The sequence below is a fragment of the Pipistrellus kuhlii genome, unplaced genomic scaffold (genome assembly GCF_014108245.1).
Source record: "Pipistrellus kuhlii isolate mPipKuh1 unplaced genomic scaffold, mPipKuh1.p scaffold_m20_p_11, whole genome shotgun sequence".
NCBI classification, from domain to species: domain Eukaryota; kingdom Metazoa; phylum Chordata; class Mammalia; order Chiroptera; family Vespertilionidae; genus Pipistrellus; species Pipistrellus kuhlii.
In genome coordinates, this window is record NW_023425416.1 from 45,725,503 (window position 1) to 45,753,241 (window position 27,739).

Below are 27,739 nucleotides of genomic sequence, written 5' to 3' on the forward strand. Positions count from 1 at the left end.
CTAGGACCTCTATTTCTATCGTTCTGGACAAACCTACTAAAGAAGGTACAGTTCCACCGCCCATCCACACCCCTCCTCCTGGACTGCCCATATCTTCTACTCAGAGGCAACCTTCCAAGCAGGATGTACCATTAGATCATACCAACCCCCTGAGAAAAATAAATCAGTCAGCAATAGGAGAAATGAACCAGCTGACTTCTCAAAGACACACAACTTGTCTTATTCATATTTACATTTCCAGAGCTGTGTCTTGCTGTCACAGGTATCCCATAAATATTGGCTGCTCTGAACTTGAACGTCTCTCCCTTCTCCCAACTTCATCCCCCGAATCAGTGTCTCCATTTGAGTTTCTTATGAAACTACCACAAAAATATTTTACTTACAATGCCTAACAAGTGATTTGTTCCAGATTAACAAAATTTCCAAAATTTAGATGCCTTAACTTAAAAATTGTTTTTAAAGAAGATATGTATGTAATTTGGGGTATAAAGTATGATAGCAAAAAAAATGAATTAGACTATATATATTAGCCAAAAACAGGCAGTTACCAAGATACATTTCAATAGTTAAATAAATAAACAAATCGTGGTATATTTATGCAGTGGAGTACAATACAGCAATAATAATGAACAGGCTACAATTACCCACAAAACGTGAGTAAATCTCACAACTACAATGTTCAGAGAATAAAACCAGATTGTGAGGACAGTCTATGAACTCACTTATATGAAGAACATAACAGGCTAAATTAATCTATGCAGTTAGAAGTCATGATAGTGATTGTCCTTCAGGCAGATGTTCTCAGCCAGGCATCATTTGGTGCCCAGGGGGTATTTGGCAGTTTCTGGAGGGTAGTTTCATTTGTCACAACGGTAGAGGCCAAGGTGCTGCTGAATACCCCACAATGTATTTGTTGTTAACAGTACCTGGTAATCTCCTTTCCAAGGCCGTTCAAGAGCAGCTGTCTCGTCCAGTAGATGGAATCTCCTGGTTTAAGACCAGGAGGAGGCTGAGGCTGTTGAAGATGTGGGAAGGCAGCCTTCACCTGTTGACGACAGGATTGAGTACATGAGTCCCTTGCAGTAGTTTGCCATCTCTGCCGGTAGCAGGGCAGAACGTCAGAGGTGAGACCCCTAAAGGCACAGGCCTTCCAGTTACCAGATGAGGGGGGGAATAAGTGATGTGTCCTTGAGGGAGTGGACTGTATGGCCATAGTCGTCTACAGTTTCATGTTTTCTCTGTGTGCATGACTGAATGACAGTCTCATCAAATTTTATTGGAAATGTTTTGGTTGTGGCTTTTAGTGAACTAACATTGGGGTCTCTCAGGGGTTCAGCTCTCTAGCCCCCTCTGTACTCAGGGTCTACCACAAATGCTATATTGTTTCCCTCTTCTTACCATCCTCCCCAAGGGACCGAGAATGATCCAGTCCTGGATCTTTGGGAGTATGAATGTAGTGCTTTATCAGCTACTTGCACCGATTCTCTTGCTCTCCTGGGAGAGAGAGTGCATCTTTTTTTTTCCTTCCTACAGAGCAGAAGTTTCCTCCACGTTATATTTCCTTTCTTGCCCACCGTTAGATTTCTATCTTCCAATGGGATCCACTTTTCTGTCTCCTGGAGCCATGAGCCTCTTGGCTCTTTTATTTAAAAAAATAATAATTAAAAAAAATATATATATATTATTGATTTTAGAAAGAAAGGGAGAGGGAGAGAGGAAGATAGAAACATCAATGATGAGAGAGAATCATTGATTGGCTGCCTCCTGCATGCACCCTACTGGGGATCCAGCCTGCAACCCGGGCATGTGCCCTTGGCTGGAGTCGAACCTGGGACCCCTCATCCGCAGGCTGACACTTTATCCATTGAGCCAAACCAGCTAGGGCTTGGCTCAGTCTTAATGGTAATGGTGGTCACGGATTGCTGGGAGGAGAAATATCCTCAGTGAACTGTCAATATCAATGCAACCAGCATAGAGATTCTTCAGCTCTCAAAGGAACTTTAAAATATATGAAAATTCAGGCCCCCCGATTGAACAAACATCCATGTGAATATTCAGCATGTGTGAGGCTTCTGAACATCTGTGAATTGTCGATGTTGGCGGATGAGCATTTTCTCTGGCATCTTCCTTCAATATTTGTCCAGCACTTCCTTTGTGCTAGGCTCTCTGTCCAAGGCTCTTGGAAATACCAGTGAACAAAACAAAGATCTCTGCCCTCACGCAGATTTCACGTTAGTGGGGGAAGATACGCAATAAGTACTAAGCAGAATAAGAAAGCAAAGAGTGTGTTAAAGACTGACTAGTGCTATGGAAGAAAAAAAATGCAGAGCGGGGCAGGGAGGATCAGGCGCCCAGGGAGAAGGGCAGGTTCACGTGTCTCCTGGTCTTTGGTGAGGCCTGACTTCGCCATTTCAATAGCAACCTTCTCCCTAAGCCTCAGTGAATCAGATGATGACAATGAAACCTTCCCTCTGGGTTTGAGGGTTGTTAGGAAGGAGATGCTCTCTCACACACAGGCCTCTGGCTAAATTTCCCAGTATCGCTGCTAATTTTGTTAATCCTCAGGATGGAGACAGGCTGTCAGCTGCCACACATCTCCACCAGTTCCGGGTGTAGAGAAGCAGCGTATCTGATTTGGCTGTAGAGGTTATTAACAAAATCTGGGCTTTACTGGTAGGGGTAAAAAAAATATATATTTTTTTTTATTGGGAAAAAATTGTAAAAGTCATAAATCAACACTCGTACGTCAGTAATCACATATACTCTGTAAAATAACATTGTTATTATCAGTGTTTCTCACAAGCATCAGGATCCTTTATTGGATACCCTCACCAATGAGTGACAAGATTCTATTATTCTACATTGTCCTTCCAAGGTAGAATCAACTTCACTAGAGAAAGCAGCAAAGCTTTGTAAAAACCAATATTGAAAAGGGAACCTGTATGATAAAGTAGTTATTCTCCTAAAGGATACCTTGGAGAAAAGTAGAGTATTTACCAGAAATAATGTTATTTTCTCTGCATTGCTGCTTCTATTTGGGCCAGTATGGTGGTCTGTTTTGCCAACTTGAGATACACATCTGGTCACACTAGAATGAAATCTGCATGAGGGCCGAGATCTTGGTTTTGCTCACTTTGTTTTGCTTTTTAAATTAATCACTGCCAAAGTGCAGGAAAAGCCAGCATTTCCATGTTTAAGCCTCCCACCCACCTTGAGTTGTCCAAAAGGATGAGTATGCTTAGTCCAATGAGATCCATCCTGTATCCTTCCGGCAAGCAGAGTGGATGTGCCTTGTGGTCCTCTGTCTACTGTCTCATTGTGGGCTGAGGACTAGCTGTGTGTGGCTTTATTTGTACAAGTTTTTAAGTGAATATAAGTTTTCATTTCTCTAGAATAAATGCCCAGGCTGATATTGCTGGGTTGTATAAGCAGGTCTGATTTTTGTTTCAAAAGAAAGAGCCAAATTGTTTTCCAGAGTGATTTTACTATTTTATTTTATCCCCACCAGTAATGAATAAGTGACATCATTTCTGTCTCCTCACCAGCAATTTTTACCCTAACCATTCTGATAGGTATAGAGTGACATCTCATTATATTTCTGATTTGCATTTTCTTAATGGCTAATGATGGTGAGCATCTTTCCATGTGTTCATTTGCCAGCTGTATGCACTTTTCGGTGAAATATCTCTTCATGTCTTTGGCCCATTTTCTGATTGGATTATTTGGTTTTCACTATTGGATGTTGAGAGTTTTTTCTAAACATAAATCTTTTGTTGGATATGTTATTTGATAATATTTCCCCCAGTGTATCACTTGTTTTTTCATCTTCCTAATAGTTTTTTTATAGAACAATTAAAAATTTTGATGAGATCCTGTTTATAAATTTTTCCTTTCATCTACTTACTTTTTCCTTCAACAAATAATCATTCTTTGTACAATTTATAAAGATAATGTTCTAGGCTCCCATGGGAATCAAAGCTGTGACCTTCCCCAAATCACTGAACTATTCTGTATTTACTTATATTTCTTTTAAAATGTTTACTGAGATGGTGCCAACATCAAGGCACTTCCAGTCTAGTTGGGGATACTGGAGATATATCTGAATAACTAATATTACATAGCAAGTGCTAAGTGCCATGGAAGAGATAGAGATACATTTTATAAAAAGAAAATCGATTTTGGATGAGAGGGAAGTAGTAGGTGGTTTCATCACTTCTATGCCAGAGAATGCCACAAAATGGTATAGAAACTTTCTTTGTAAACTCATTTTTTTCCAGGTTAAAATGATAAAATTTAAATAGCTAACATTAAATCTTATTCTGTGCAAAGCTATCCCATTGTATCAATTAATAACAATCTTGCAGGACAGTAGAGAGGACGGCACCATATATTTTATTTCGAGGACCTAGGATTCAATGAAGTTAAGGAACTTGCCCAAGGTCACACACACAGGAAGTAGTAAGGTTACACCAGCACTCCGGTCTAGTGATTAATGTTCTTTTAATTCTACCCAGAATTCTCCTGAGACATGTCCTTTTCCTGCTAGTATAAACTCATCAATCTTCTGGATAAGAAATGGACTGTCTGATTCACATTTTAAAAGAATACACATTTCCTTGGTGTACAAAAGTCAACGAGCTCTTCTTGATAAAGGAAGAATCCATTAGCACTCTTATGATGGTCAAGATCATGCAACAAATAGAAAATGAGCACTGCCTGGAGTCAAAAGCAAGGATGGAAATTGCTGGAATTCAGTAAGAGTTTGCTGGGTGCCAGCTCAGGATCGAGTAATCAAGGAAATAGCATTTCAGGTCATTTTCTTGCTGGCTCATTGTGACCCAAGTCATCTTCCAATGCCACATGTGTCGTGGGGAATGGTTTTTAAAGAATCACTAATAGCTCTGGTGAAGAATTGAAGTTGTATTTGTTCCCAGCCTAAAGGACTACAAATGGGAAGTGGGGCTCTTTACCATTTTTAATGTAGTCTGGATTTCCATCTGTACTTTCTCTCTGTGTTATTTCTGACCTTGCCCAAATCACTGACCTATTCTGTATTTGTCCTTCTTTTAAAATGTTTATAACTTAGGCAAAATGTTAGGACCTTGTAAAGAGGGGAACTTTTATATTAGGTCAGTTTTACAAACACCTGTATGATGTCAAGTAACCTTTGAACCCAGCCCTCATTCTTGTCATGATGCAGACATTGTTGGGCCACACGTGGAGAGGAATCCTTTCACATTCTACATTCAAACGTTTACCCTGATGGCCTGGAATCCAGCCGCAGAAGCATAGGTCTTCACAATGTCTGCAATGAGTACAAGTGTTTACCGTGGCTTACGGTAGACCAGCAGGGGGCACCTGTAGGGAAGCATTCGTGAACTACCCGCAAGCATTTGTGCAGATTTATTCCCATTGCCGAGTTCACCTCACGGTCCTTGTTCACCCACAATCAGAATACCCAAGTCCTAGTCCCGTGGTCGGCAAACTGCAGCTCACGAGCCACATGTGGCTCTTTGGCCCCCTGAGTGTGGCTCTTCCACAAAATACCACGGCCTGGGCGAGTCTATTTTGAAGAAGTGGCATTTGAAGAAGTTTAAGTTTAAAAAACCTGGCTCTGAAAAGAAATTTCAATCGTTGTACTGTTGATATTTGGCTCTGTTGACTAATGAGTTTGCTGACTACTGTCCTAGACAGCTCAAGGGGTAGAGCATGACTGAAGCAAGGCAAATGAGTTTTTCTGGGCAGTTTAATATGCAATCTGGGAAAGAGAAAACTCGCCTCAAGCTTGGATCCTGACCACTGAAGAGCAGATAAACCTGGAGCTGCGAGGTGTCATAATTTGAAGTAAATCAGCTTAACAATGAAGTCCCTAGAATAGAGGACGGCAGAGGAGGAGGAGGAGAGAGAGAAGAAGAGAGAAAGCAGGTGGAAGTCAGAAGATGGAGATTCTAGTTAAACTTGGGACCTCACTTGAACCCCTGATCCACATGTGCCTGAAGTTAGACCTAGCATCCTCTCTAATAAAAGAGAAACATGCAAATTGACTGTCCTTTTGCCACACCCACAAGCCACGCCCACCAACAAATCAGGGAAAATATGCAAATTAACCCAACCAAGATGGCGGTTAGTTTGCATACCCAGGCCAGAGCAAGACTGAAGACAGAGTAGAAAGAAGCCAAGTGCTGCAGAAGGGAGCAAAGCTGAGAACAAGCAAGTGGGGCGGTGGAGAAGGAAGGGAAGCAGGCGGGTCCTGAGAAGAGAGAGAAGCCGGTGGGGCAGCAGAGACCGCAGCAGGAAGACCTATTGCAGGAATCTTCCTGCAAGGGGCCTCTAGTTTTGTATAATAAAAGGTAAAAATAAGGACACTAGACAAATACATTTTCTCCTTCCTCTAGGATAGGACACAGAACATAATATAGTAATGGTTGCCTCCAGGGAGAGGAATTGAGAGGCTGGGAGACAAGGATGGGAACTGTGTTCTCACTTACACGTTTTAAATTTTGCACCACGCAAATGCGAACCAAACATAGATAAATAAAATTAAATAATATAGAAACAAAATACAAACTTTTTCCACTATAACCAGTTTGTAGATAATAAAATCCCTTTAAGAGAGGAAACCAGATCTTTAGAGAAATCAACTTCTTTACCTTCCAAGTTCCCTTCTTAGAGTTTGTTTGTTTGTTTGTTTGTTTCTGTTGTAGACAGATCAACAAACGGGCAAGCCACCCATTTCTGTCTCGCAAATTTACAGAGAACAGTCTTAATCCCTCGTCATGTTGAGGATTCCAGGATTTCAGGAATCAACACAGTAGCTCCACAAACGTTTTATTCTGATGGAGTGACTCCCATCCTGCAGTTAAAACTGACAATGTGTTTTCAGAGCCCAGAGGTTGGCACTGAGGCGGTCTGTCTTGGGAAGATTCCAGGCCTTGTGCCTGATGGATGCAAACGCGCCATGAAGTCCTGGCCTGGAGCGGAACCTTCCAGCTCCCTGCGGCTCTTCCAAGGCCCTGGAGCTGCCCTCCATCCAGGGGGCCGAGCGCATCCCTCATCCGCAGCAATCTCGGGGCGCCCTTCTGCCAATGCGGGCTCACTCACCGGCGGGGCGACAGCGGAGGCACTTGGGGGGACTGGGCGCGCCGTGGCCCGGGACAGCTCTCCAAGCCCAGGGCGAACCCGGTCCGTGCGTGGCTAGCACAGTAGGCTGGAGAGAATGCAAGGAGTCCAGCCCGGGGGAGGGTCAGCTCGGTGACTGGTTGCCCAGGACGGACTGTGCAGTGAGCGCGACCTGTCTCCGGAGAAGGGCCACGCCGCGCCTGGCGAAGGCGCCCACTCTCCGGCCCTTGGGAGAGCCAGGCCGGCCCGGGACCCGGGGACCGGTCCCTCCGCGGCCAGGCCGGGCGGACCCCGGTGCTCAGGGGCAGGGACAGGAAAACCCTCACTTCAAAGCTGGGAATGACAGGTCTCGCTTGCGGGATCCCGGGCCAAGGCCGCGACACCGCACTGCGCCGCCAGGGAGCGCCCAGGAGGGGTCGCGGGTCCCAGCCCGGGAGCGCGCAGCCCCCGCCCCGGCCCCGCCTCCTCCCTCGGGCCCCGCCCCTCCCGCCCCGCCCTCCCGCGCGTGCGGCCCCCGCGGGCCGGCTGCCCTGCCCCGGCGCCGCGTCCGCGCGCCCCGCCCTCCCGCCCCGCGCCCCGCACGCGCCCCGCCCCGCCCCCCGCACGCGCTCCCGCCCCGGGCGCCTCCGATTGGCCCGCAGCCCGGCCAGCACCCGGGTGTCCGCGGCGGTGCGGCCAGCGGGCCCTGGATGCCTGCGGCGCGGGCGCCTCCCTCGCAGCCGCGGCCCCGCGCTCCCGCCTCCAGGCGGCTCCCGGGTTCCCGCTGCGGCTGCGGCTCCGGCGGCCGAGCCCCGCGGCGCTGCAGATCGGGTCTGCGCGCCGGCCCGCCGCGCCCCTGCCTCCCCGCAGCCCGCAGCCTCCCGCTCCGCGCGCCGCGGCAGGTGCCCCGGAGCCCCGAGGCGCGGTGGCCTGCGCCCGGCCGCCTCCGATGACCCGGGGCACGGACCTGCTCCAGCCCGGCTACCTTGCGTGAGTACCGGCGCCTCCCCGCCCTCCCCTCCCCTCCTCTCCCGCGGCTTTGCGCCACGGCCCCTCGTAGGTTGCGGCAACTTCGGGGGTGGGTGTGTGGCGGGGGGTTGAACTTGCTAGGGCGTCGTTGCGGAGTGGGGGGACCTCGCCGCGCCCCGCTGCCGGGGCCGGAGTCGCCTCTGCGTTTCCGCGGCGGTTCCATCCCCGCCGCCACGTAGCTCTCGGGCTGCGGTTCGCCGCGCACCCACTCCGCTGCGGGCGCGGCGGGGCGCCTTAACCCGTCGGGGAAACGTCCTCATCAGCCCCATGCAGCTGACTGGACTCTTCCGGACTCTTAATTTCAGTAAAAATGGGATCTGCAGGGACTCGGTCAAGGTCACGGCTGGTGCACGGAGTAGAAATCTGACTCGATTGCCTCTGGTCGGGTCCCCGGGCTGCCTGGAGAGGGGCGCGCGGTTGCAGGGAAGAAGGTGGTGATGGTGGTAGTGGGTGGTCGGTGGTCACCCCAGCTTCCTCCCAGTCTCTTCCTCATACTCCCTTCCCCCAGCTCCGCCTCCTTTGGAGAGGTCGGGAGCTGATCCCCAGGCACCCCGCGGGGGGCCTTCAGGAGGAGAGCGTAGAAGCCATCAGGCGGTGGGAACCCCTGGACCTGCGGCGTTGGCAGCATCCTCTCCGTTAGCGGTAACCGCTCGGTAGGATTAGCAGAATTTGCTAGGTGCCCGCTCCGTCTCCTTCTGCCAAATGAGCCCTGTGCCCTGGGGACACAGAATCCAAGGGACTCGAACTGCACACACCAGTTTGGGCCCAGTGACTTCCTAAGGAAGCTCCCATCAGCTTTTAGAAAATGCCTTGAGTTTAGGTTCATTTCTGCTCCCTCTTCCCCACCCTTGGTCTGGATGTTCCGCCTTCTCCCAGGGGACGGTGGAGTGCGGTCTCAGGATGTGTACACGTTGTCAGGTGTGACTCTTCTCCTCCGGACCCTTTGGGGCAGCTCCTGGGGGGCTGTGACCGGTGCTCCGAACTTTGGGGAGAGGTTTGCCCCTCCTCTTCTGAGGTTATCACCCCGTCCCTCCAACTCCGTCTGCCTTTCGCCCCCAACTCAGTGATGAGATGACTATGTCTTGTGAAGTTTGACAAACATCTTTGAGCCTCAACTTCTTAATCTGTGAAATGGAACGATTCCTGCCTTTTTAGTCTCCCCAAGGCAGTTGGGGGAGACAGGGGACATGATGTAAAAGTGGAAGGAAGACGGTCTGGGAGGAACTGAACTATGGATGGAAATGGAGGCAAATTTAAAGCAATTTTTACAGCAGCCTCTGTAGGACCGGCTTTGCAGATCTGAACGTCCTTCTTCCCAGGGAAATTCGGTTTGGTAAGACTTTGGAAAGAGGACTTTCCATCTTCCTGTTACTCCTGTCCTGGCCAATGCAATTTAAACTCACAGCCTGAGCCCGGTCTCCCTTCTTCCTGCCCAGAGGCACACAGGAGCGCTCGTCTGTGGCCGTGGCCTTCCGTCCAGTTGATCCACAGACTGAAAAACCCCATTGAGAATGGGCATCTCCCCCCCTCCCCGCGTAGCCTCCTGGTTATTGTCTTGCTTACTCAGCCTTAGGTCCCAAAGGCCAGCTAAGGACAGAAGGCTGGCCAGACCTGGGTGAGTTTGTTTTAACATCAGGTCAGTGGATTGTCTCAAACTGAGCGCACCTGTGGGACCAGCGACCAGAGTAGGAGCTAGAATGTTCCCAGTCTTCCCATGACCCCTACAGGCACTGCCACCCAAGGGTAACCACCACCCTGCTTAATTTTGCCAGGCAGGTTTTATTTTTATGACTGTCATTTTTATTTGATCACCATTTCAAAGCAAAAAAATGAAACTGCTGGATGATTTTCTACCTCCTTCTTAAATGTGTGCAAACTCAAGGTTTCAGACTCTGAACCGAGTGTCCTGGAAACACCGTGGTCCTTGGTTCTTGGATGGGGCAGCCAGCGGGGTCCCTGCTATCACAGTGCCCACATGGATGAAGAGAGGCTGGTTTATTCATGGAGTGGAAAATGAATTTCTGAAAGAGTGTGGTAATAAAACATGAATGGGTAAAACACGTGAATGAGTTCTCACTGGAAACATAAAAACGGAATTAATCTGTGTTCTCCAGAGTTGGGAATCGGTGAAAAGCACAGGATTTCCAGGCTGTGATTTGGGAGCTGCCTGTGCTATTGCCACAAGGTGGCGCCACCTTGGCAGGAGGAACCGCAATGCCCTCCCAGGCCTTCTGGAAGGAATCTCCAAAAGTGACTTCCAAACGTGGTAGTTTCCCCCAGTGTCTGGCAGGCAGGCCCCCGGCCCCCTCCTCCCCCCTCCCCCCGGTGCCTGCTGCGCTCATGGCTGGCACGCTACCTCAGCGTTTTAGGAGGGTGGCCTGGGTGGGGGCAGGTGGAGCTCAGACACTATTTATTGCCTTCTCTTGAGTGATCCTGAGCTACCATATGTCCTTGGAACTTTCCAGAGGGCCAGCTGAGAAGTCGATGGAGGTGTAGTGAGGGTCCCTTCACCCCAGAGGCCCCCAAAGGCATGAGGGAAGGAGCTGTCTTTCCTGGAGCTGCTTGCTCTCCTCTCAGAGCACTGGCCACGGTGAACTTGCAGAATAAATAGGCCTGGGTGGTAGCCAAACTGCTGCTGGAAGAAAAGCCCGTGCCTTCCTCAGCATGGGGGCCAGGTTGCCAGGGAAACCCTCAGCGGGGGTGGTGAGGATGCTGTCCCCAGCTGGGGAAGCCCGAGAGGACCGGCCAGCGCCCGTCTCCTGGGCATCATTTTCCATCTTACTGTGCCTGCGGCTCAGGGGCTGTGTGGATGATTGTATTCATGTCATGGTCGCCATGCCTCTGTTTGGTTAGTGTTGGGTGTTTGCCATTATGCTAGACACTGTATAAATATTAATCCAGTCTTCACAGTGGGAGGAAGGTGGCTTTCCCACTTTATAGATGAAGTATCTGGCCTTGAAAATAAAGCTCTTGAGCATCAACCTATAAACCAGGAGGTCATGGTTTGATTCCCAGTCAGGACACATGCCTGGGTTGTGGGCTGGGGATTGAGAAGGCAGCCGAAGGTATGCAGAAGGCAGCCAATTATTAATGTTTCTTTCTCATCATTGATGTCTCTCTCTCTCTCTCTCTCTCTCTCTCTCTCTCTCTCTCTCTCTCTCTCTCTTCCTCCCTCCCTCCCTTCCCCCGCCTTCCTCTCTGAAAGAAATAAAAATATATTTTAAAAAAGAAAGAAAATAAAGCATTCTTTCTAAGTGTATACTCTATGGCAGTGGTTGGCAAACTCATTAGTCAACAGTACAACGATTGAAATTTCTTTGGAGAGCCAAATTTTTTAAACTTAAGCTTCTCCTAATGCCACTTCTTCAAAATAGACTCCCCCAGGCCGTTGTATTTTGTGGAAGAGCCACTCTCAAGGGGCCAAAGAGCTGCCTGTGGCTTGAGAGCCGCGGTTTGCTGACCATTGCTCTCTGGGACCTAGAGTGAGGATTGAGGCTGTTCTCTCAGAATCGAGGCAATTCTTCCTAGCTAAATTGTAGGATGAAAACAAGTCTTGCATATTTCTTTAGTCCTCCCTGGCACTTAGCATAGTACTTTATATTTAGTAGCAACCGAGGCTGCGCTACAGAGAAAATTCTCTGCTGAGCAAGAGGGAAATTCAGACACTGAAGCTTGAGAATTTGGGGTTGAGTCCACATAACCTGTAACACTGGACTGTGTGTACGCCCATCACGTGTAGTTTTCTTTCATGTTTCAAGTTTCAGGTCCATAGAGGCCTGTCATTTATTTTTGTGATTTACTTCTTTCCCCACTAAGTTTCTGACATGTGTTGATTACATGTGTTGACAATTGTAGGTGTAATATTTCTTTGATATCCCTTAAATAGTCCCCACTGATGGACAAAACGATGCTTTTACCTTTTGCTATTATAAACAGGATTGCGGGGGCAGGGGTTATCCTTGATAAGATCTTGTATAAACACATGTGAGGGTGTCTAGGGGTGTGTACCTCCAGAAGCTGAGTATCTGGCTAGGAGGATACTCTTGCATCAACATCTGTCTGTTATTTCAACCCTGCTAGGTTTTGCACATTGCCTTCTGAGTCGTGTGCCTCTTACCTCTCCCACCAGCTCTCTGCTGGAGTTCCTTGGGTCCTCTCATCCTGGAGTGTGCCTGGCATGAACTAGATGGTCTAATTTTGGTTAAGTTGTTAATCAGAAATGTATTTCACTGCTCTTTTACCAACTACTTTCCATTCCTCTTAGAGTTCTTTTAAAGAGAGAGAGAGAGAGAGAGAGAGAGAGAGAGAGAGAGAGAGAGGGGGGGGGGGGGAGGGAGAGAGAGAAAGATCTGGTTTTCAAGTTTGGTTTTCTATGCATTGCTATTTCATACTAGGTAAGACTTTTAGATCATTAAACTCAGCTGAAATTTATATTTCTATATAGTGTGAGGCAGGCAGGGATCTAATTGTTTTTCATATTGAAAACTATCCCATTATTATTTACTGAATAGTTAACTCTTTCTTATTTTGTTGTTGCTATTTATGTCATATATAATTTCTGTTATATTTCTGGATCTGTTTCTTCACTCTGTTCTCTTCTGTGATTCCTGAGCTAATACCATTTTCATTTAATTATTAAAGCTTTGTCATCAATCTTCCCTTTTTAGCCTTTCTCTTCCAAGTTGTCTTGGCTATTCTTGACCATTTAGGCTTTGACATGAATTTTAGGATCTAGCCTAAAATACCCTTCCCATGAAAAATACTGTTACCAACGTTTGATAATATATCAAGTAAAATTATTTTCTTTTCCTTCAAATATAGCGCTAATCAAACATTTTCACTTTGCATTCTTTACTGTGAAATTTGGTCTCCATTTTACATGGACTCACTTTAAGTGACTCTTCTCTGGTACCAGATATCCTTGAGTAATAAGGACCACATGAATACAATTTTTAAAAGCACAATTAAGATCATTTTTATTAGCCGAAACCGGTTTGGCTCAATGGATAGAGCATCAGTCTGTGGACTGAAAGGTCCCAGGTTTGATTCTGGTCAAAGGCATGTATATTGGTTGTGGGCACATCCCCAGAAGAGGGTGTGTAGGAGGCAGCTGGTCAATGTTTCTCTCTCATCGATGTTTCTAGCTCTCTGTCCCTCTCCTTTCCTCTCTGTAAAAAATCAATAAAATATATATTTTTAAAAGATCATTTTTATTAAAAAACAACAACATATGAGCAACATTAATGCCAATAATTATTGTTTGCCATTATTTTTATCTTCCTAATGCATTTAGTTTATGCACCATAATTTAGTCAACAAAACCATTGTTTAAAAAAAAATTTTTTTATTGATTTCAGAAAGGAATGGAGAGGGAGAGAGAGAGATAGAAACATCAATGATGAGAGAGAATCATTGATTGGCTGCCTTCTGCATGCCCCACATTGGGGATGGAGCCCGCACAGGTGCCCTGACTGGGAATAGAACTGTGAACTATCTCCTGGTTCAAAGGTGAGCACTCAACCACTGAGCCACACCAGCTGGACAACAAAATCATTCTTTTACAACAGTTACTTTTTATTGTATCTCCATCTTTGTACTCATCTTTATTTTCTTAGGATGAATTACTTTGTCAAAATTTGTTTACTTAAAAAAAAAATCTTTGATTCATATTGCGGAATAATCTTCCAGGAGAGTGTATACGTTCACTTTGCTGTGGGTAGCGTGTGGATGTGCCAGCTCCCCGTGCCTTGCCAGCAGTAAGTGTAATCACTCATCAGCATTGCCAGTTTCTCGGGCCGAGGAAACAACCCAGAATCTTGTTTTTCACCTCCCTTTTCCCCCCAGTGAGGCAGAACAGAGCCTCGTGTTTACTGCGGACTTCAGTGCAGAGTTTTCCAATACAATCTTCTCCAGAAGGGCTGTTTCTTTCACTTTCTGTACATCATCACTTGGCGCTTTTGAGAGACTTCAGATTGTTTTAAACAGATTATGTTCAGAAGTTAACTGTTAAATATCATTCCATCATGTGAAACTACCATATTTTATTAATCTGTTCCTCCCCGATGGACACTGGATGACTTCTCTATTTTTTGAAAGCTATTATGTTGATGTGTGCAGCAAACATCTTTGAACTAACTACATGTACACACTTGCAAAAGAAATTTTTGAGGACATATGCCCGGAAGTGGAATCGCAGGGTCATAGTTTATGTAAAGTTACAATTTGACCATTTGGTGCCTAGGATGGCTATATTCAAACTGCCAGAGCAATGTATACATATAGTATCTTTACATTAAAGAAACAGTAACACGGGAGAAGGAAGAATAAAGGTGTTGAAGTAAAAAGTGTATATGTATGTTTGTATACATATAAATATCCTAAAGTTCATTTAGAAAGTTCAGAGGTTTTGGACCTTTTCATTTTGAATCTTGCATGATATATGCAATTACATATAAGTACTAGTGGTCTGGTGCATGAAATTCGTGCACTTGGGGGAGGGGAGACGGGGAGGACAGTCGCTCAGCCCAGCCTGCACCCTCACAGTCTGGGCCCTCAGGGGATGTCAGACTGCCATGGAGGTGGGAGAGACTCCAGCCACTGCCACTATTCTCACCAGCAATGAGCCTGGCTCTGAGTGATGCACTGACCATTGCCAATTTTACCCAATGGTAGTTGAGGGGCAGGACCCACTTCCAACCTCACCCAATGGTTGTTGATGGGTGGGATTTCCTTTGGACCTCACCCAATGGTGGTGGAAGTGTGGGTCCCACTTCCAACATCAACCAATGGTTGTTCAGGGGTGGGACCCACTGCCAGTCTCACCCAATGGGAGTTGAGGGGCGGGATCCACTCCCAACCTCAACCAATTGGGTTCGAAGGTGGGACCCACTTCTGCCCATAGCCAATGGTTGGACCCACATCCAAGCACAACCAATGATTGTTGAGGGGCGGGTCCAACTTCCAACCTCACCCAATGATTGTGGAGTGGTGTGACCCATTTTGAACCTCACCCAATGGTTGTTGAGGGGGCAGTCCCACTTCTAAACTCACCCAATGGTTGTTTAGGGGTGGGACCCACAGACAACCCCACCTAATGGTTGTTGAGCGTCGGGACCCAATTCCAACCACACCCAATTTTTTTTGAGAGGTGGGACCCATTTCCACCCTCAGGCAATGGTTGTTGAGGGGTTTGACCCACAAACCAGTCCTTGGGCGGATGCTCTTATCACTGAACATAATTAGCCAGAGCTGTTAATTACATTTTTAAAAATATAATTTTTTTATTTTGGAATAATTCTAGATTTACCCTAAATTGCATAGTGAGTTACAGGGTTCCTATGCACAGGTCTGCACACCCTGTTTCCCTGAAAATAAGTCAGTGTCTTATTTTAATTTTGCTCCCAAAGATGCGCTAGGTCTTATTTTCAGGGAATGTGTCTTATTTTTCCATGAACAAGAATACAGTACACATTTATTGTTAAATGAAAATAAAGGAAATTTATTACCTGTATACGGTACGGTAGTATGGTAGTTATCAACACAAACCAGACAAACTGTGAATCCTACAGTATCAAGAATTTATTCATTTATTCAATGACAATCATGTCATCATCTTCTGGAACATCATCATAACAATCCAATTCCTGAATTTTCTGGTGAATTTCTTGTGACTCCATTTCTTTCAGAATCAGTGGACCAAATCTCTCATGTTTAGCAATAGCACTGTCTTTAAATGAGTATTTCTTGTCAAGGTAGCCTGCTCACAGTGCATTTGCAATGCAACTGTCAGTGATTTTCTTCCATGAATTCTTCACCCAAGTCACAACTTCTTGCAGTTTAGATTTCACAAAGTTTTCACGCTGATTTCTCTCCATTCTATTTTCAATGTAGTCATTAATTTCCACGGGCAAATTGTCTTTGAATGGTTTGTTTATTGCAATATCAAGAGTCTGGAGATAGGCTGTCATTCCTGCAGGAATCGTTATCTGATCTATTTTTCTTTCGTGAAGAAATGTCTTCATGTCTTCAGTGCGGTGAGTGCTGGCTGCATCCCAGACTAGCAGACCTCTTTGGCTCCCTCGCATAACAAGCGGCAGCATTAAATCGACCCTCTTCCTTATAACTGCTTGTGTGGCCCAGGCTTTTTCAGTTTCAAGAATAAAAATGCCCAAAACACATTCAATCTTTTCCTTCTTGCCCTTAGAAATGATTAAAGGTGGGATTTTAGTGCCATCCAGATGAATTGCCAAAATACAGGAAACACGTGCACTTTCGTAAGCAGTGGGCCTAGGGGGGGCCTTATTTTTGGGGGATGCCTTATATTTCACTCAGAAGGAAACCTGTAAGGAGGTCTTATTTTCGAAGAATGTTTTATTTTCAGGGAAACACGGTAGTTCAAGGATGGTGTTGTGATGAGTGCTCCTGTTTAGAGGCCAGGACTCCCTATCACAGAACTTAAATTGTGTTTGAAAATTACAATAGAATTAGTATTTCCATTTATGTCTGCAGGTCATATGGCACCCAGTTAGTCAAGATGCAGCCTGAGGGATTCCCATCAGGTTCGGTTTGTTGATCCCTCATCTGGAAGGAAGAAAAGGTTAGGAATGAGAGAGCCCAGCTGGGTCAATTCTGGGTCCTAGCGCTCAAGGTCTAGCATGTGACGTCTGAGCCATCCAGCCATAAGACAGGAGGGTATGTTGCGGTCTCACCGTAATCTCAGAGGAGAGGAAGAGAAACCTTACTGAGGGATGGGGGTCTCCGCAGACCTGGGTGAGCTGGGAGCAGGCAAGTCTGCTCGACCAGGACAAAGGAGTGGGAAAGAAAAATAGGCTAATGTGTCCAGGAGGAAAGGGGTTGTATAGATAGAAGGGTTTTGCAAAAGCTAGAACAACAAGAATGATGACAAATGGTCTGGTGGAAGGAAAAGAACATTTTAATTCTCGTAATTTTAAGTAAAAGCATAAGAGAAAAATGAAACATTGCTTTGGAGATTTGTAACCAAAGATTTAAGAACATTAGATTATAGTCTATTGAAACAATCCCCCTTCCCCCAATCACCCTCACTGTTATTAAAGAGCCAAATTAAGACCAGTTTATTTACTGCATTAAGTGTAGTTTCAATGTGATAGTTTGCATGAACACAATAAAGACAGCAGTTAATTGTATGGGCTCTTTTAAAATCTGCTTTGCTGCCGGCTGGCATAGCTCAGTGGTTGAGCATCGACCTATAAACCAGGAGGTCACAGTTCGCTACCTTAAGAGTTCTGTAATCTTATCTATAGAATCCTGTAATTACCCTGGAGGTAGCTCCGGTAATTAAAGGATGTGTTTCCGCACCTCTGACGGGAGACGTATTGCTGAGCCCGCCATGGATAGGGCCATGAGAAAGGTCATTAAACCATCTCCCTCCTGCCATGGCACGGAATTGGAGATTTCCTTTTGATTGCCTCACACAGCTTCACTCTCCTCTTCTTTGTCTGTTCGGTAAGATATTATCCAGGATCAGATCTCTAAAATGTTGCTTATAGATCTTTGAATATAGCCACAGTTTGAAAGGCCTAGCTGAGCACAGCATCTTATTGTAAGTCCTTCTAGTATTTGTAACGATTTTCCCTTTGAAAATGTATACTCCCTGGTCTAGTTTAGACATTTATTTCAACTTTCACTATATTGAGGCTTAAAAAAAAAAAAGAAAAAGAAAGAAAGCAAGCTATTTATTATTGCACTTGGACCTTGGGTCATTGAAGAAACCACAGCATGAAAAAGGGTCAGATCAGAGAGGTGTTTTGAAAATCATCTGGTCCAGAGGTAGAAAACTGGTCATCTCACCAGGTGACCTGGTACACTGATGAGACTAGTGGACTACATGAACATGAGTCCCTGGTGACATTTTTTTCCCCGTGAAATCACTGCCTTGGTCAGTTACAGCACAGAAAGGGAAACCATGACAGGGAAGTAACTGTTCTGTAAGTGCCGGATAAAGGTGCAGGCAGGAGCTTGCAGGCACCAGGCAAATCTATTATACATGTGCCTCTTCCAGGAAGGAATCACCACCCCCTCCATGACAAAGGGTCTAGTACAATCACTTGGCCACCAGGTACTGGACTGGTTTCCTCCCCACACATCCACTAGGTGCCTGATGTCAAGCGGAAATGGCATAGAGGAAGCCAAGCTCAAACAGCACGGGCAGATGGTGTACCCCGCTCTGTCTCCTATGTCTGTTGCTTTGCCTCCTCCCCGTCAATCCACACCTATGTCCTCATAGGAAGTTCCCGATGATCAAACAATGTAAGAGGAAAAAAAATCACAGGCCTGATTTGTGGATGATTCTCTGAGATATCATTAATGCCAACCGGAAGTGGACAACTGTAGCATTACAGCCCCACTCAGAGCCGGCTGAAGGATAGCAGTGAGGGGGAATCCTCATGGTGGGCAGGATTCAAGCAGTGCATTGAGTGCCTTGTTGTCTGGACTTAGAGATGACTGGAGGATTGGACCTTCATCAATTCATGGGCAGTAGCTAAAAGTATGGCAGGATGGGGAAGAATAGAATTGGGAGGCCCGTGACAAGGAGGTCTGGGAAAGAGGATTGTGGATGATGGACCGCTCAGAGGAGTGAGGCTCATATGTGAACATCTTTGTGGACGTTCTCAATAATCAGGTGAACCAGAAGGCACCTAGGGTGATGGTGGCGGGTCAGGCAGCCTCTTGACCTCTTGACCAGAATGGCCATGGCAGCAGGGCCCAACCACATGGCTGCGCCTGGGTCCAACCTCACAGACTTCCTCTCTGCAGGTCTACTCTATTACCACAATAGGAGAGGCAGGGAAAAGACCAAGAGGTCAGGAATTTGTGGCCTCACTCTCTCCTTGGAGTCGGATATCCAGTGGTGTGTGTGCCTCACTGTGCTGGGTAGGACATTCAGTAGAAGGGACAGGGGGGCCCAGGGCATGGTGGGGAAGACTGGTTTTGGGAGGAAGCTGCAGTCTTGTCTAGGAAACCTTGCGTAGCCACATCCGCTGTGGCCCAGGAATGACTGTGGGGCACTGGTTGGGGGAATCCCACAGCCTGTGCATGGAAGGCAGGGAGCTGGCGACCCCCGTGTATCCCGGTGAGAACATGTTGGACAGCTGTGTGGACAGCTGGAGCTGCTGAAACCCGGGGTCCAGGAGGGGAGGCCGACCGTGAATAAGGACCATGGTAATGAGAGTTCTCAGTGGGGTCACGGTCAACAGCCAGATGACAAAAAATAAAGAAAGAGGATAGAGCCTTGACCGGTTTTAATCAGTGGATAGAGTGTTGGCCTGCAGACTGAAAAGTCCCAGGTTCGATTCCGGTCAAGGGCATGTACCTTGGTTGCGGGCACATCCCCAGTAGGAGGTGTGTAGGGGGCAGCTGATTGATGTTTCTTTCTCATCAATGTTTCTAACTCTCTATCCTTTTCCCTTCCTCTCTGAAAAAGTCAATAAAATATATTTGGGGGGAAAAAAGAAAAGAGGATAGATATGGTCAACACCAGCCCAGCCCAACGTAGAAGGGCTCCGTGCATACTGGTCACGCTTGCATTCTTTGCCATGAGAACAGTGAAGCCTGCCTCTGGCGCCACATGCCATCTTGGCACAGAGGAGGGAGAGGGAAGGAGTGGCCCCATTAGAGAGCTGAACTTTGAGCTGCCTGAACATTTTCCAGGAGGAAGTAGTTTTAATCAGAGTAAATAGGCGGGTGGCGTCCTTTTTCTCGGCTTTCTTCTCTTCTCAGAACGCTCGCATGAACCATATGGTGGCTCCCACTGACCTGCCTCTGTCCTTGCTCACCTCGCCATCTGCCCCACCTGAGTGGCCTCCAGGTGCTCTCTTGATTAGGACCCTGCAGTGGCTCCCAGGCCCCTCAAGTGAAGGTCCAAGTTCTGGAACTCCCTCCATCACCTCCCTCCACAACCCTGCAGCGGATGCACCGAGCGATAGTACATCTCTGAGGGATGCCTCTGTCTGCAGTCTTCCATCCGCCTGGACACTTAGCCAATCTTGGCCCTCCTTAGGGCCCTGGCCCAGGCACCCCCAGCTCCTGGGCAGCTCCCCATCGCTCCCCGGTGCAGTGGCTCAGGTAGCCCTTCCCACACTGCCTGCCTGTCCTTTATTGCAAGCTGTCCAGCCTCTACTCAGCAGAGGCATGCACGCCTAGGAGAGGTCTGTGCACTGAAAACCCAGGCTCTGCAGCTGTTGTTTGCTTACACCATCACGGTGGTGTTTACACATAAACTGATACTTCTCAGTGAGTACCTGATAATGATTTGCTGTCTTTGAAAGGTAAATATTCGCCCTTTTCATCTATGATTAGTTTTCTTAATTCCTTTATTTTTATTTTTTTAAAATATATATATTTTATTGATTTTGTACAGAGAGGAAGGGAGAGAGATAGAGAGTTAGAAACATCGATGAGAGAGTCATCGATCAGCTACCTCTTGCACACTCCCTACTGGGAATATGCCCGCAACCAAGGTGCATGCCCTTGACCGGAATCGAACCCGGGACCCTTCAGTCCCCAAGCCGACGTTCTGTCCATTGAGCCAAACCGGTCTCGGCTTAATCCCTTTATTTTGAGGACAAATGCAACAGTAAATGTTAGCCTACCATGCTTGATCACAAATTTAGAATTGATAACGTCCGAATTAGGGAGTTTTCATGTATATTTTTTTCATAGTCTTATGAGCTCCACTGTAATCATGTGGTCTAGTTTCAAACACAGCCAGCTGCCAACTCTTATCTTGATGCACTTTTATTACAGACAGAAGAAATGTGCCAGGCTTTCATATGGTGAAGGGGGCAAAAAGCATCATTATCCAGGTGAAACTGAAGAGCACATTCTCAGTAGGCAGAGGAATTATTTTTATCGAGAGTGCATGAGGCTGTCCTCCATGCTGGGGATCAACGTGAAATTACCCAAAGGATGGGAAGCAGACAGGGAGACAGTACAGGGTTCCCACTGTGTTCAGAGCCTCAGAAACCGAACGTAGACACAGGGCACTGAAGGCGTGGTTCTAGCTCAAGGTGGCAGGGAAGTGCACTGAGCTCTAACACAGATACTGGGCTTTTGTTTCTTATAAGTACCATCATTGCAGAGAGAGCCGGAAAATGTAATCAAGGCTTATAAAGCAGGTCATTTATTTGCCATTAATGTGTAATGTGTGTATATGTGTGCATTCATCAGAGTTCTCCAGAAAAACAGAACCAATAGGATGTGTGTGTATACATATACACTGAATGGTCAGATTATTATGATCTCTGAATGCATAATAATGCACACTGGCCACTCAGTGTGTGTGTGTGTGTGTGTGTGTGTGTGTGTGTGTGTGTGTGTGTGTTAGAGGCCCAATGCATGAATTCGTGCATGGGTGGGGTCCAGCCAGCCTGGCCAGGGGGAGAGAGGAGGGGACATGGGCAGTTGGCCAACCTGCCTGCTGGTCAAACTCCTGGCTGAGGGGACAATTTGCATATTAGTCTTTTATTATATAGGATATATACTGAGTGGCCAGATTATTATGCATTCAGAGATCATAATAATCTGGCCACTCAGTGTATATATATAAAATAAAGATATTTAGTCCTAATTGGTATGGCTCAGTAGATAGAGCATTGGACTGCGGACTGAAGGGTCCCAGGTTCGATTCCCATCAAGGGCATGTACCCTGTATATGGGCACATTCCTAGTAGGGGGTGTGCAGGAGGCAGCTGATCAATGTTTCTCTCTCATCAATGTTTCTAACTATCCCCTTCCCTTCCTCTCTGTAAAAAAATCAATAAAATATATTTTAAAAAAATAAAGATATTTATTATAAGGAATTACTCACATGATTACGTAGACTGACAGATCCCAAGACTTGCAGCTGGAGAACCAGGGGAGCCAGGGATGTAGGGAGTGCTCAGGCTGACACTCTATCCACTGAGCCAAACCAGCTAGGGCTTTTTTCCTTTTATTTATTTTTAATTTTTAATTTTTATTTTAAAAAATATATTTTATTGATTTTTTTTTTTACAGAGAGGAAGGGAGAGAGATAGAGAGCTAGAAACGTCAATGAGAGAAAAATATCGACCAGCTGCCTCTTGCACACCCCCTACCGGGGATGTGCCCGCAACCAATGTACATGCCCTTGACCGGAATCAAACCTGGGACCTTTCAGTCCACAAACTGATGCTCTACCACTGAGCCAAACCAGCTTAGGCGCTTTTTTCCTTTTATATACAAAAATGTGTAATACACTTCCAGGTGTTGTAGAACAAATGAGTATTTATGGACTCTGTAACACAAGGAAAATTCCTCATTTACTTGTTGTGTGGAGTTTACCGTGTTGCATCTAAGGTTCTCATTTGGCACTTAGGGTAGTAATTCTTCTTGGATGAACCTTTCTTTGCAACCTCCACCCATCAGGCTTGACTTGATGGGCAGGAGTTATTTATATTCTTGACCTGTGCCGGTTTGACAAGGCTGCTGGCTCTGAGTTCAGTGGAGCTGGCCTTTTTAAACCAAGCCATATCTATTACTAAAAAGCTTGATATCATTTACTGAGAAGTAAAGATTTGCTTATTGGGACATTAAACAAATCTGCTTCACATTCCTTAGTGTAGCCCACCACGTAGATATGATAGGAAACTAATATTTGCTTTTAGAAGTAAAGATGATATTTATATACTCTTTTTTTTTTTTTTTGTATTAAATACTGCTTTATTAGAAATAATTGCTATAATAAAACAAAGAACACATTATTTTTCCAATGAACTTGAGTTTGAGAAACTTAACAGAAATAGATCTTTAAGATTTGAGTCATGGCAGAACTGATAGTTCTTTGAAATCTGGGAGATGCATTAGCAACACCACAGACACAGCCTAACCTGTACTAAAATCCTGAAGAAAAGCATTTTGTTAATTTGGGGGAATGAGACTGAACACTGGCTAAGACATGACTTTGAGGTCTTTAGCCACCTAGGAAGCTGGCCCCAGGAATGAAGAGAACCATGGGTACTGGTGGCAGATAAATAAACTTTGCGTTGGGCTAACCAACTGCATATTTCATTAATGGCTCTGAATAAAAAAAGTGAAATGCTTCATTGTGTTTTCTCAGAAACTAATGAAAAGATTACAGAGTCCTACACAATCTGGAGACAAAAAGTGGATGCTGAGCGACTAGCGGTCACTCCAGGTGTGGAATTTTAGAAAGTTAGTCCTTGGAGTAAACGGCACCGTGGCTCTGGCAGCAGATACAAAGGAATGACGCTCTGTAGAGGAGGTAGGGGATGCTCTGCGATCAGTCAGTGGAGACATGAGGTTCCCAGCTGGAGCTGGGATCTTTAATTCCATGGTTTATCTTCCACTGCTCATCCCTCTGTCTTCATAAATGGTAATTTCAATAACTCGAAGTCCTCTCTCAATGGGATCTGTCAGGAGGAGGCCTTGGGGAGCATATATCTTCTCATTCTGCTCTTGAATGTATTTGGAGACTTTCTTCAGAACCTTCTCATAATGAGTTTCCATGCATAAGAAGATGGTGTAGGCTGTTAAACAAGCCAAACAACCTTCAAGATATGATTGACCCCCAAGCTTCTCTGCTTCTGCATAAAGGTTATTTAGAGTTCGAACTGTTTCTTCAAACTGCTGCCTATCAATCCGGTTTTCCAGCTCCGCCGGGAACTTGGTCTGGAACTGACAGCGGGTGCCGCTGCTGTAGTCTCGCTGAATGAACACCTTCCCGAACACCGGCGCCTGCTGCGGCCTCATGGCGAGCACAGGACGGGCCGCGCCGCCTCCTCCGCCCTCCAGCTGCTCTGATATTTATATACTCTTAAGATGTGGGTTAGAATCAGTGGTCGCCAACCTTTCAGACCTCACGGACCACCAGGTCCGCGGACCACCGATTGGAGAACACTGGGTTAGATAAGGTGTGAGCCTCTTAGGTAGATTGGAATGATTGAAGCTGCTTGGAGCTAACAGCATGTGGGATGTGCCAAAACATGGGACGCGGGGAACAGAAAGTGGCGGCATCTAGACTGGTCAGGAAAGCCTTTCTAGAGTAGAGATAGATCCTGATTTGGGGAACAATCTAAATGACATGACTAGAAGGGAGACTTAAAGCATACAGTTCCTGGGGGGATGGCAGGCGATATGGCATAACTGGTGTACCGCCATGCCCAGGGTAAGCCTGCGGGTACTGCTGGAGAGCTAACCTCTATCACTCGGATAAGAAGGGTTTAAGATCTCAAGCCAGGAAGTATTGTTTTTTCCTGATCCCAGAAATCCTCTTGAGCAATGTTCAGTTCTTGCTGCTACCTTTACTTTGTCCTGAAAGAGGGAGAAAGGGGACAGTCGGAATAATGTGCAGGGATGTGGATGCCAGGAAGGGTTGGATCAGACTGCACCGGGCGTCATAATTCCTTTCTAAGTTAATAGCTGACATGGCACAGAATCCTCAGATGACGCGGATAGACTAATGCTTTCATTTAGCCCAAGCTAAGTCCAAGTTTCCTAAGAGATGCTCCCTCCTGGCTGTAGGACTGCTGTAAGGTTAGTAAAGCTTTTTGGTATAGTTTTTAATTTCCTCTCCGTTTTTAGAAATATTAATTAAAAAGGGTATTCTAACTAGTATTCATGTCTTCCCCCCCCCCCCCCAAATCCTATAAATGAAGGAAGACAAAAGAAACGAAAACATAAACTTGAATGCAAATTCTAAGTTGTTAAAAAAAAATCAGTGTTTTCCATTGGCCTTACTCGTCGTTAGCGTGCATCTTTTCCACTGGGAATTCCAAATCCCGGCTCTTATTTAGAAGCATATTTTCCACGGAAACCTGTGTCCGCTCCCTGAGCCATAGGGGAGTGTGATTGCAGGAGTCTGTCTCTTCGGGTCTCAGCAGAAGCTGATCTGATAATTGGGTGATATGCTGACTGATAGGTCTCTTAGTGTGAAATGAACAATGTCATGTCTTCAGGTTCTCTGATCTTGATTCCTGCCAAAGAAATGATAACATTGGCATTCTTGCTGAGGATCTTATTTTCTCCAGCCTCTCTTCTTATGTCGGGGGCTGTCAGGCCTGCCGGAGGTTTACTGGGATGTAATGACACATGCCCTGGGGACCTCCGAGCTACTTCCCGCTGGAAGCCAGCGAGAGTTCATCTCATCCAAGCAGCTGATAACTTCGGGGAAGGCGGAATGTACTCTGAGAAGCCCCATGGAGGAAAATTCTAGAACGTATGCTTGAATACGTGCCAATTATGTTAGATCTTGTGCGTTAGCCAAGGGCTTCAAGTGTATCAAACTGTTTGCAAGTTGGAATGTCAGTCACTTCAATTTTTTTTTCTTTTCTTAAATGTGTGTTTGTGATTCAGGTTCAAACTTGAAGACAACATGGACATTGGACCGTTCTTTAAATGTGTTTCAGACACATGTGGGGGGGGGGGGATTTGGCCAGTGCGATTGCTTCTTACAATGACCCTCTGAGCAGCAGGGTAGGATGTCGAACAGGTTAGGAACATCGATTTGGGAGTCAAGGACCATTTGTTAGTGAGTTAAAGAAACTGAAGTGATAAAAAGAACTAAAAGCAAAATGGAGAATTTATGGCAGGGATAAAAGGGCATTTGGTGGCATTCTCAGGCTGTGTTGGAGGAGGCCACCAAGATCAGCACGCTGAACGTTAATATCGTTCCCGGGAGAGTGACTCTGACATTCAGTATTAGTCCTATCAGCTGTGCCCAGTGGTGTAACCACATCTGCTCTGGGCCATTCCCGTGAAACACCTTTGAGGGTGAAGGAATGAAGGTTAGCGAGCACTGCTCGCTCCAAAGAAAAGTCACAGTGAAAGTGTATTTATATATATATAATACTATATTTTTGTTGATTTTTTAGAATGAGGAAGGGAGAGGGAGAGAGAGTTAGAAATCGATGAGTGAGAAACATCAGTCAGCTGCCTCATGCACGCCCCCCACCCTGGGGATGTGCCTGCAACCAAGGTACATGCCCTTGACCGGAATCAAACCCGGGACCCCCTCAGTCGGCAGGCTGACCTCTATCCACTGAGCCAAACCAGTTAGGGCGAAAGTATATTTCATGTGTGTGTTTTTTTCCTTCTCAGACCAAGTGCCTTCCACCCCTCACCCCACACCAAGTGCCTTAAAGAGGAGAATCCTGTGTAGGAATAAGACATTTCTTATTCCTACATTCAGATTCCTGTGTAGGAATAAGACATTTCTCTTCAGGTCTAGCCATGGTCAAAGAGAGAAGCCCCAGCAGTATATACCCTTTATCACTTTCGGACTTTGAATGTCCCAAGTTAATCTTTTTACTCTTCTCTCTACATTAGGTGCATCAACATCATCATCATCAACATCATCATCACCATCACAATCATCAACACAGATACACACACACACACACACACACACACACACACACACATTTTTTATCTGTAGATATCTCATTCAGTGTTTTGTCCTTGATCTTTCTGTCCTAGGTACCTTTCCAGAAAGTCTCTTGTGTAGACATTGACCTTTCATGATGAACCTTCATGTATGCCTTTAATATTCTTGGAACTCTGGTTTTTGTTCATTTGCAAGGTTTGTGCTAACCAGTGCCATCATCTTCTAAACTTCATCTAACTCGGTAGCTTCTTAGGATAACCACATTGAAACACAACTAAATCGATTCAGTAATCATATTGAGTAACTGCTGGGGTTTGTCATCATGGGGTGGACTTACTGCAGTATTTCCCAGATACTATATTCAATTTTTTTGGATGTGAAGAGGTAGCTGTTACCAAGGAAGAGGTCTCTGAAGACAGATTCACTTGGGAAATGCAGGGTTCCACTAAATCAAACTGGTTCTCTAGTGACAGGCGTCTCAGAGGCCCTGATAAGCTTATATGCATATTGTGCATCCCCAAGAGAGCAATACAGTTGGCAGCATTCCTCAAATCCATTCAACCGCAGAGCTCCCCTTTCTCAGACCGCTTGTGGGAGCAGTAACCTGAGGAGCACACATCAGGGACATGGGGATGTAATTAAATCTTGAAGTTGTATTAATTTTCTCATTAAAATGTATCCTCTCTGCTTCCATCTTCTTTTTAAAAATATTTATATTTTATTGATTTTTTTCCAGAGAGGAAGGGAGAGGGATAGAGAAGTAGAAACATCCATCAGCTGACTCTTGCACACCCCCTACTGGGGATGTGCCCACAACCAAGATACATGCCCTTGACTAGAATCCAACTGGAGACCCTTCAGTCCTCAGGCCCAGGCTCTATCCACTGAGCCAAACCGGTAGTGCTCTCTGCTACCATCTTCCCTGGGTATAAATCCGAGCCACCCAGGGGCAGGCACACTGACTGGTGTGGAAGTCAGGAGCATCTGACTGAACCTGCTTTTGTCTGGAAAGTCACTCCTCCTGAGCTTGCAATCTGTCCTCCTTCAATGAAAAATCACACACAAATGACCTCTGACTCACCAGCAATAAGGCTTCTCCAGCTCCTAAGATGCTATTTCTCTTGTTGCTCAGGGAATCTATTGTACTTGTGTTTATTGCAGAAAAAAAGGAAGAAGCTTTTACCATTTCCCCCCAAAACAGATTTCCTCGTC

General features: G+C 45.9%; 2 protein-coding genes across 2 annotated transcripts in view; one reads left to right on the forward strand and one right to left on the reverse strand.

Moving 5' to 3' along the window:
- Positions 1-7,768: 7,768 nt before the first annotated feature.
- LOC118715513 (myosin VIIA and Rab interacting protein) overlaps positions 7,769-27,739 on the forward strand; it is a 137,875-nt gene continuing 117,904 nt past the window's right edge. The window contains exon 1 of the mRNA XM_036431940.2: positions 7,769-8,088. The gene's annotated coding sequence lies outside the window, so the exon portion shown is untranslated. The remainder of the gene's footprint in view (positions 8,089-27,739) is intronic.
- LOC118715514 (golgin subfamily A member 7) lies at positions 22,816-23,944 on the reverse strand. The gene has a single exon (XM_036431941.2). The coding sequence runs from the start codon at positions 23,893-23,895 to the stop codon at positions 23,482-23,484; it is 414 nt and encodes a 137-aa protein (XP_036287834.1). The 5' UTR covers positions 23,896-23,944; the 3' UTR covers positions 22,816-23,481.

Excerpts from the sequence above, each read along its gene's own strand:
- LOC118715514 (XM_036431941.2), bottom strand. The coding sequence starts at position 23,895 with ATGAGGCCGCAGCAGGCGCCGGTGTTCGGGAAGGTGTTCATTCAGCGA.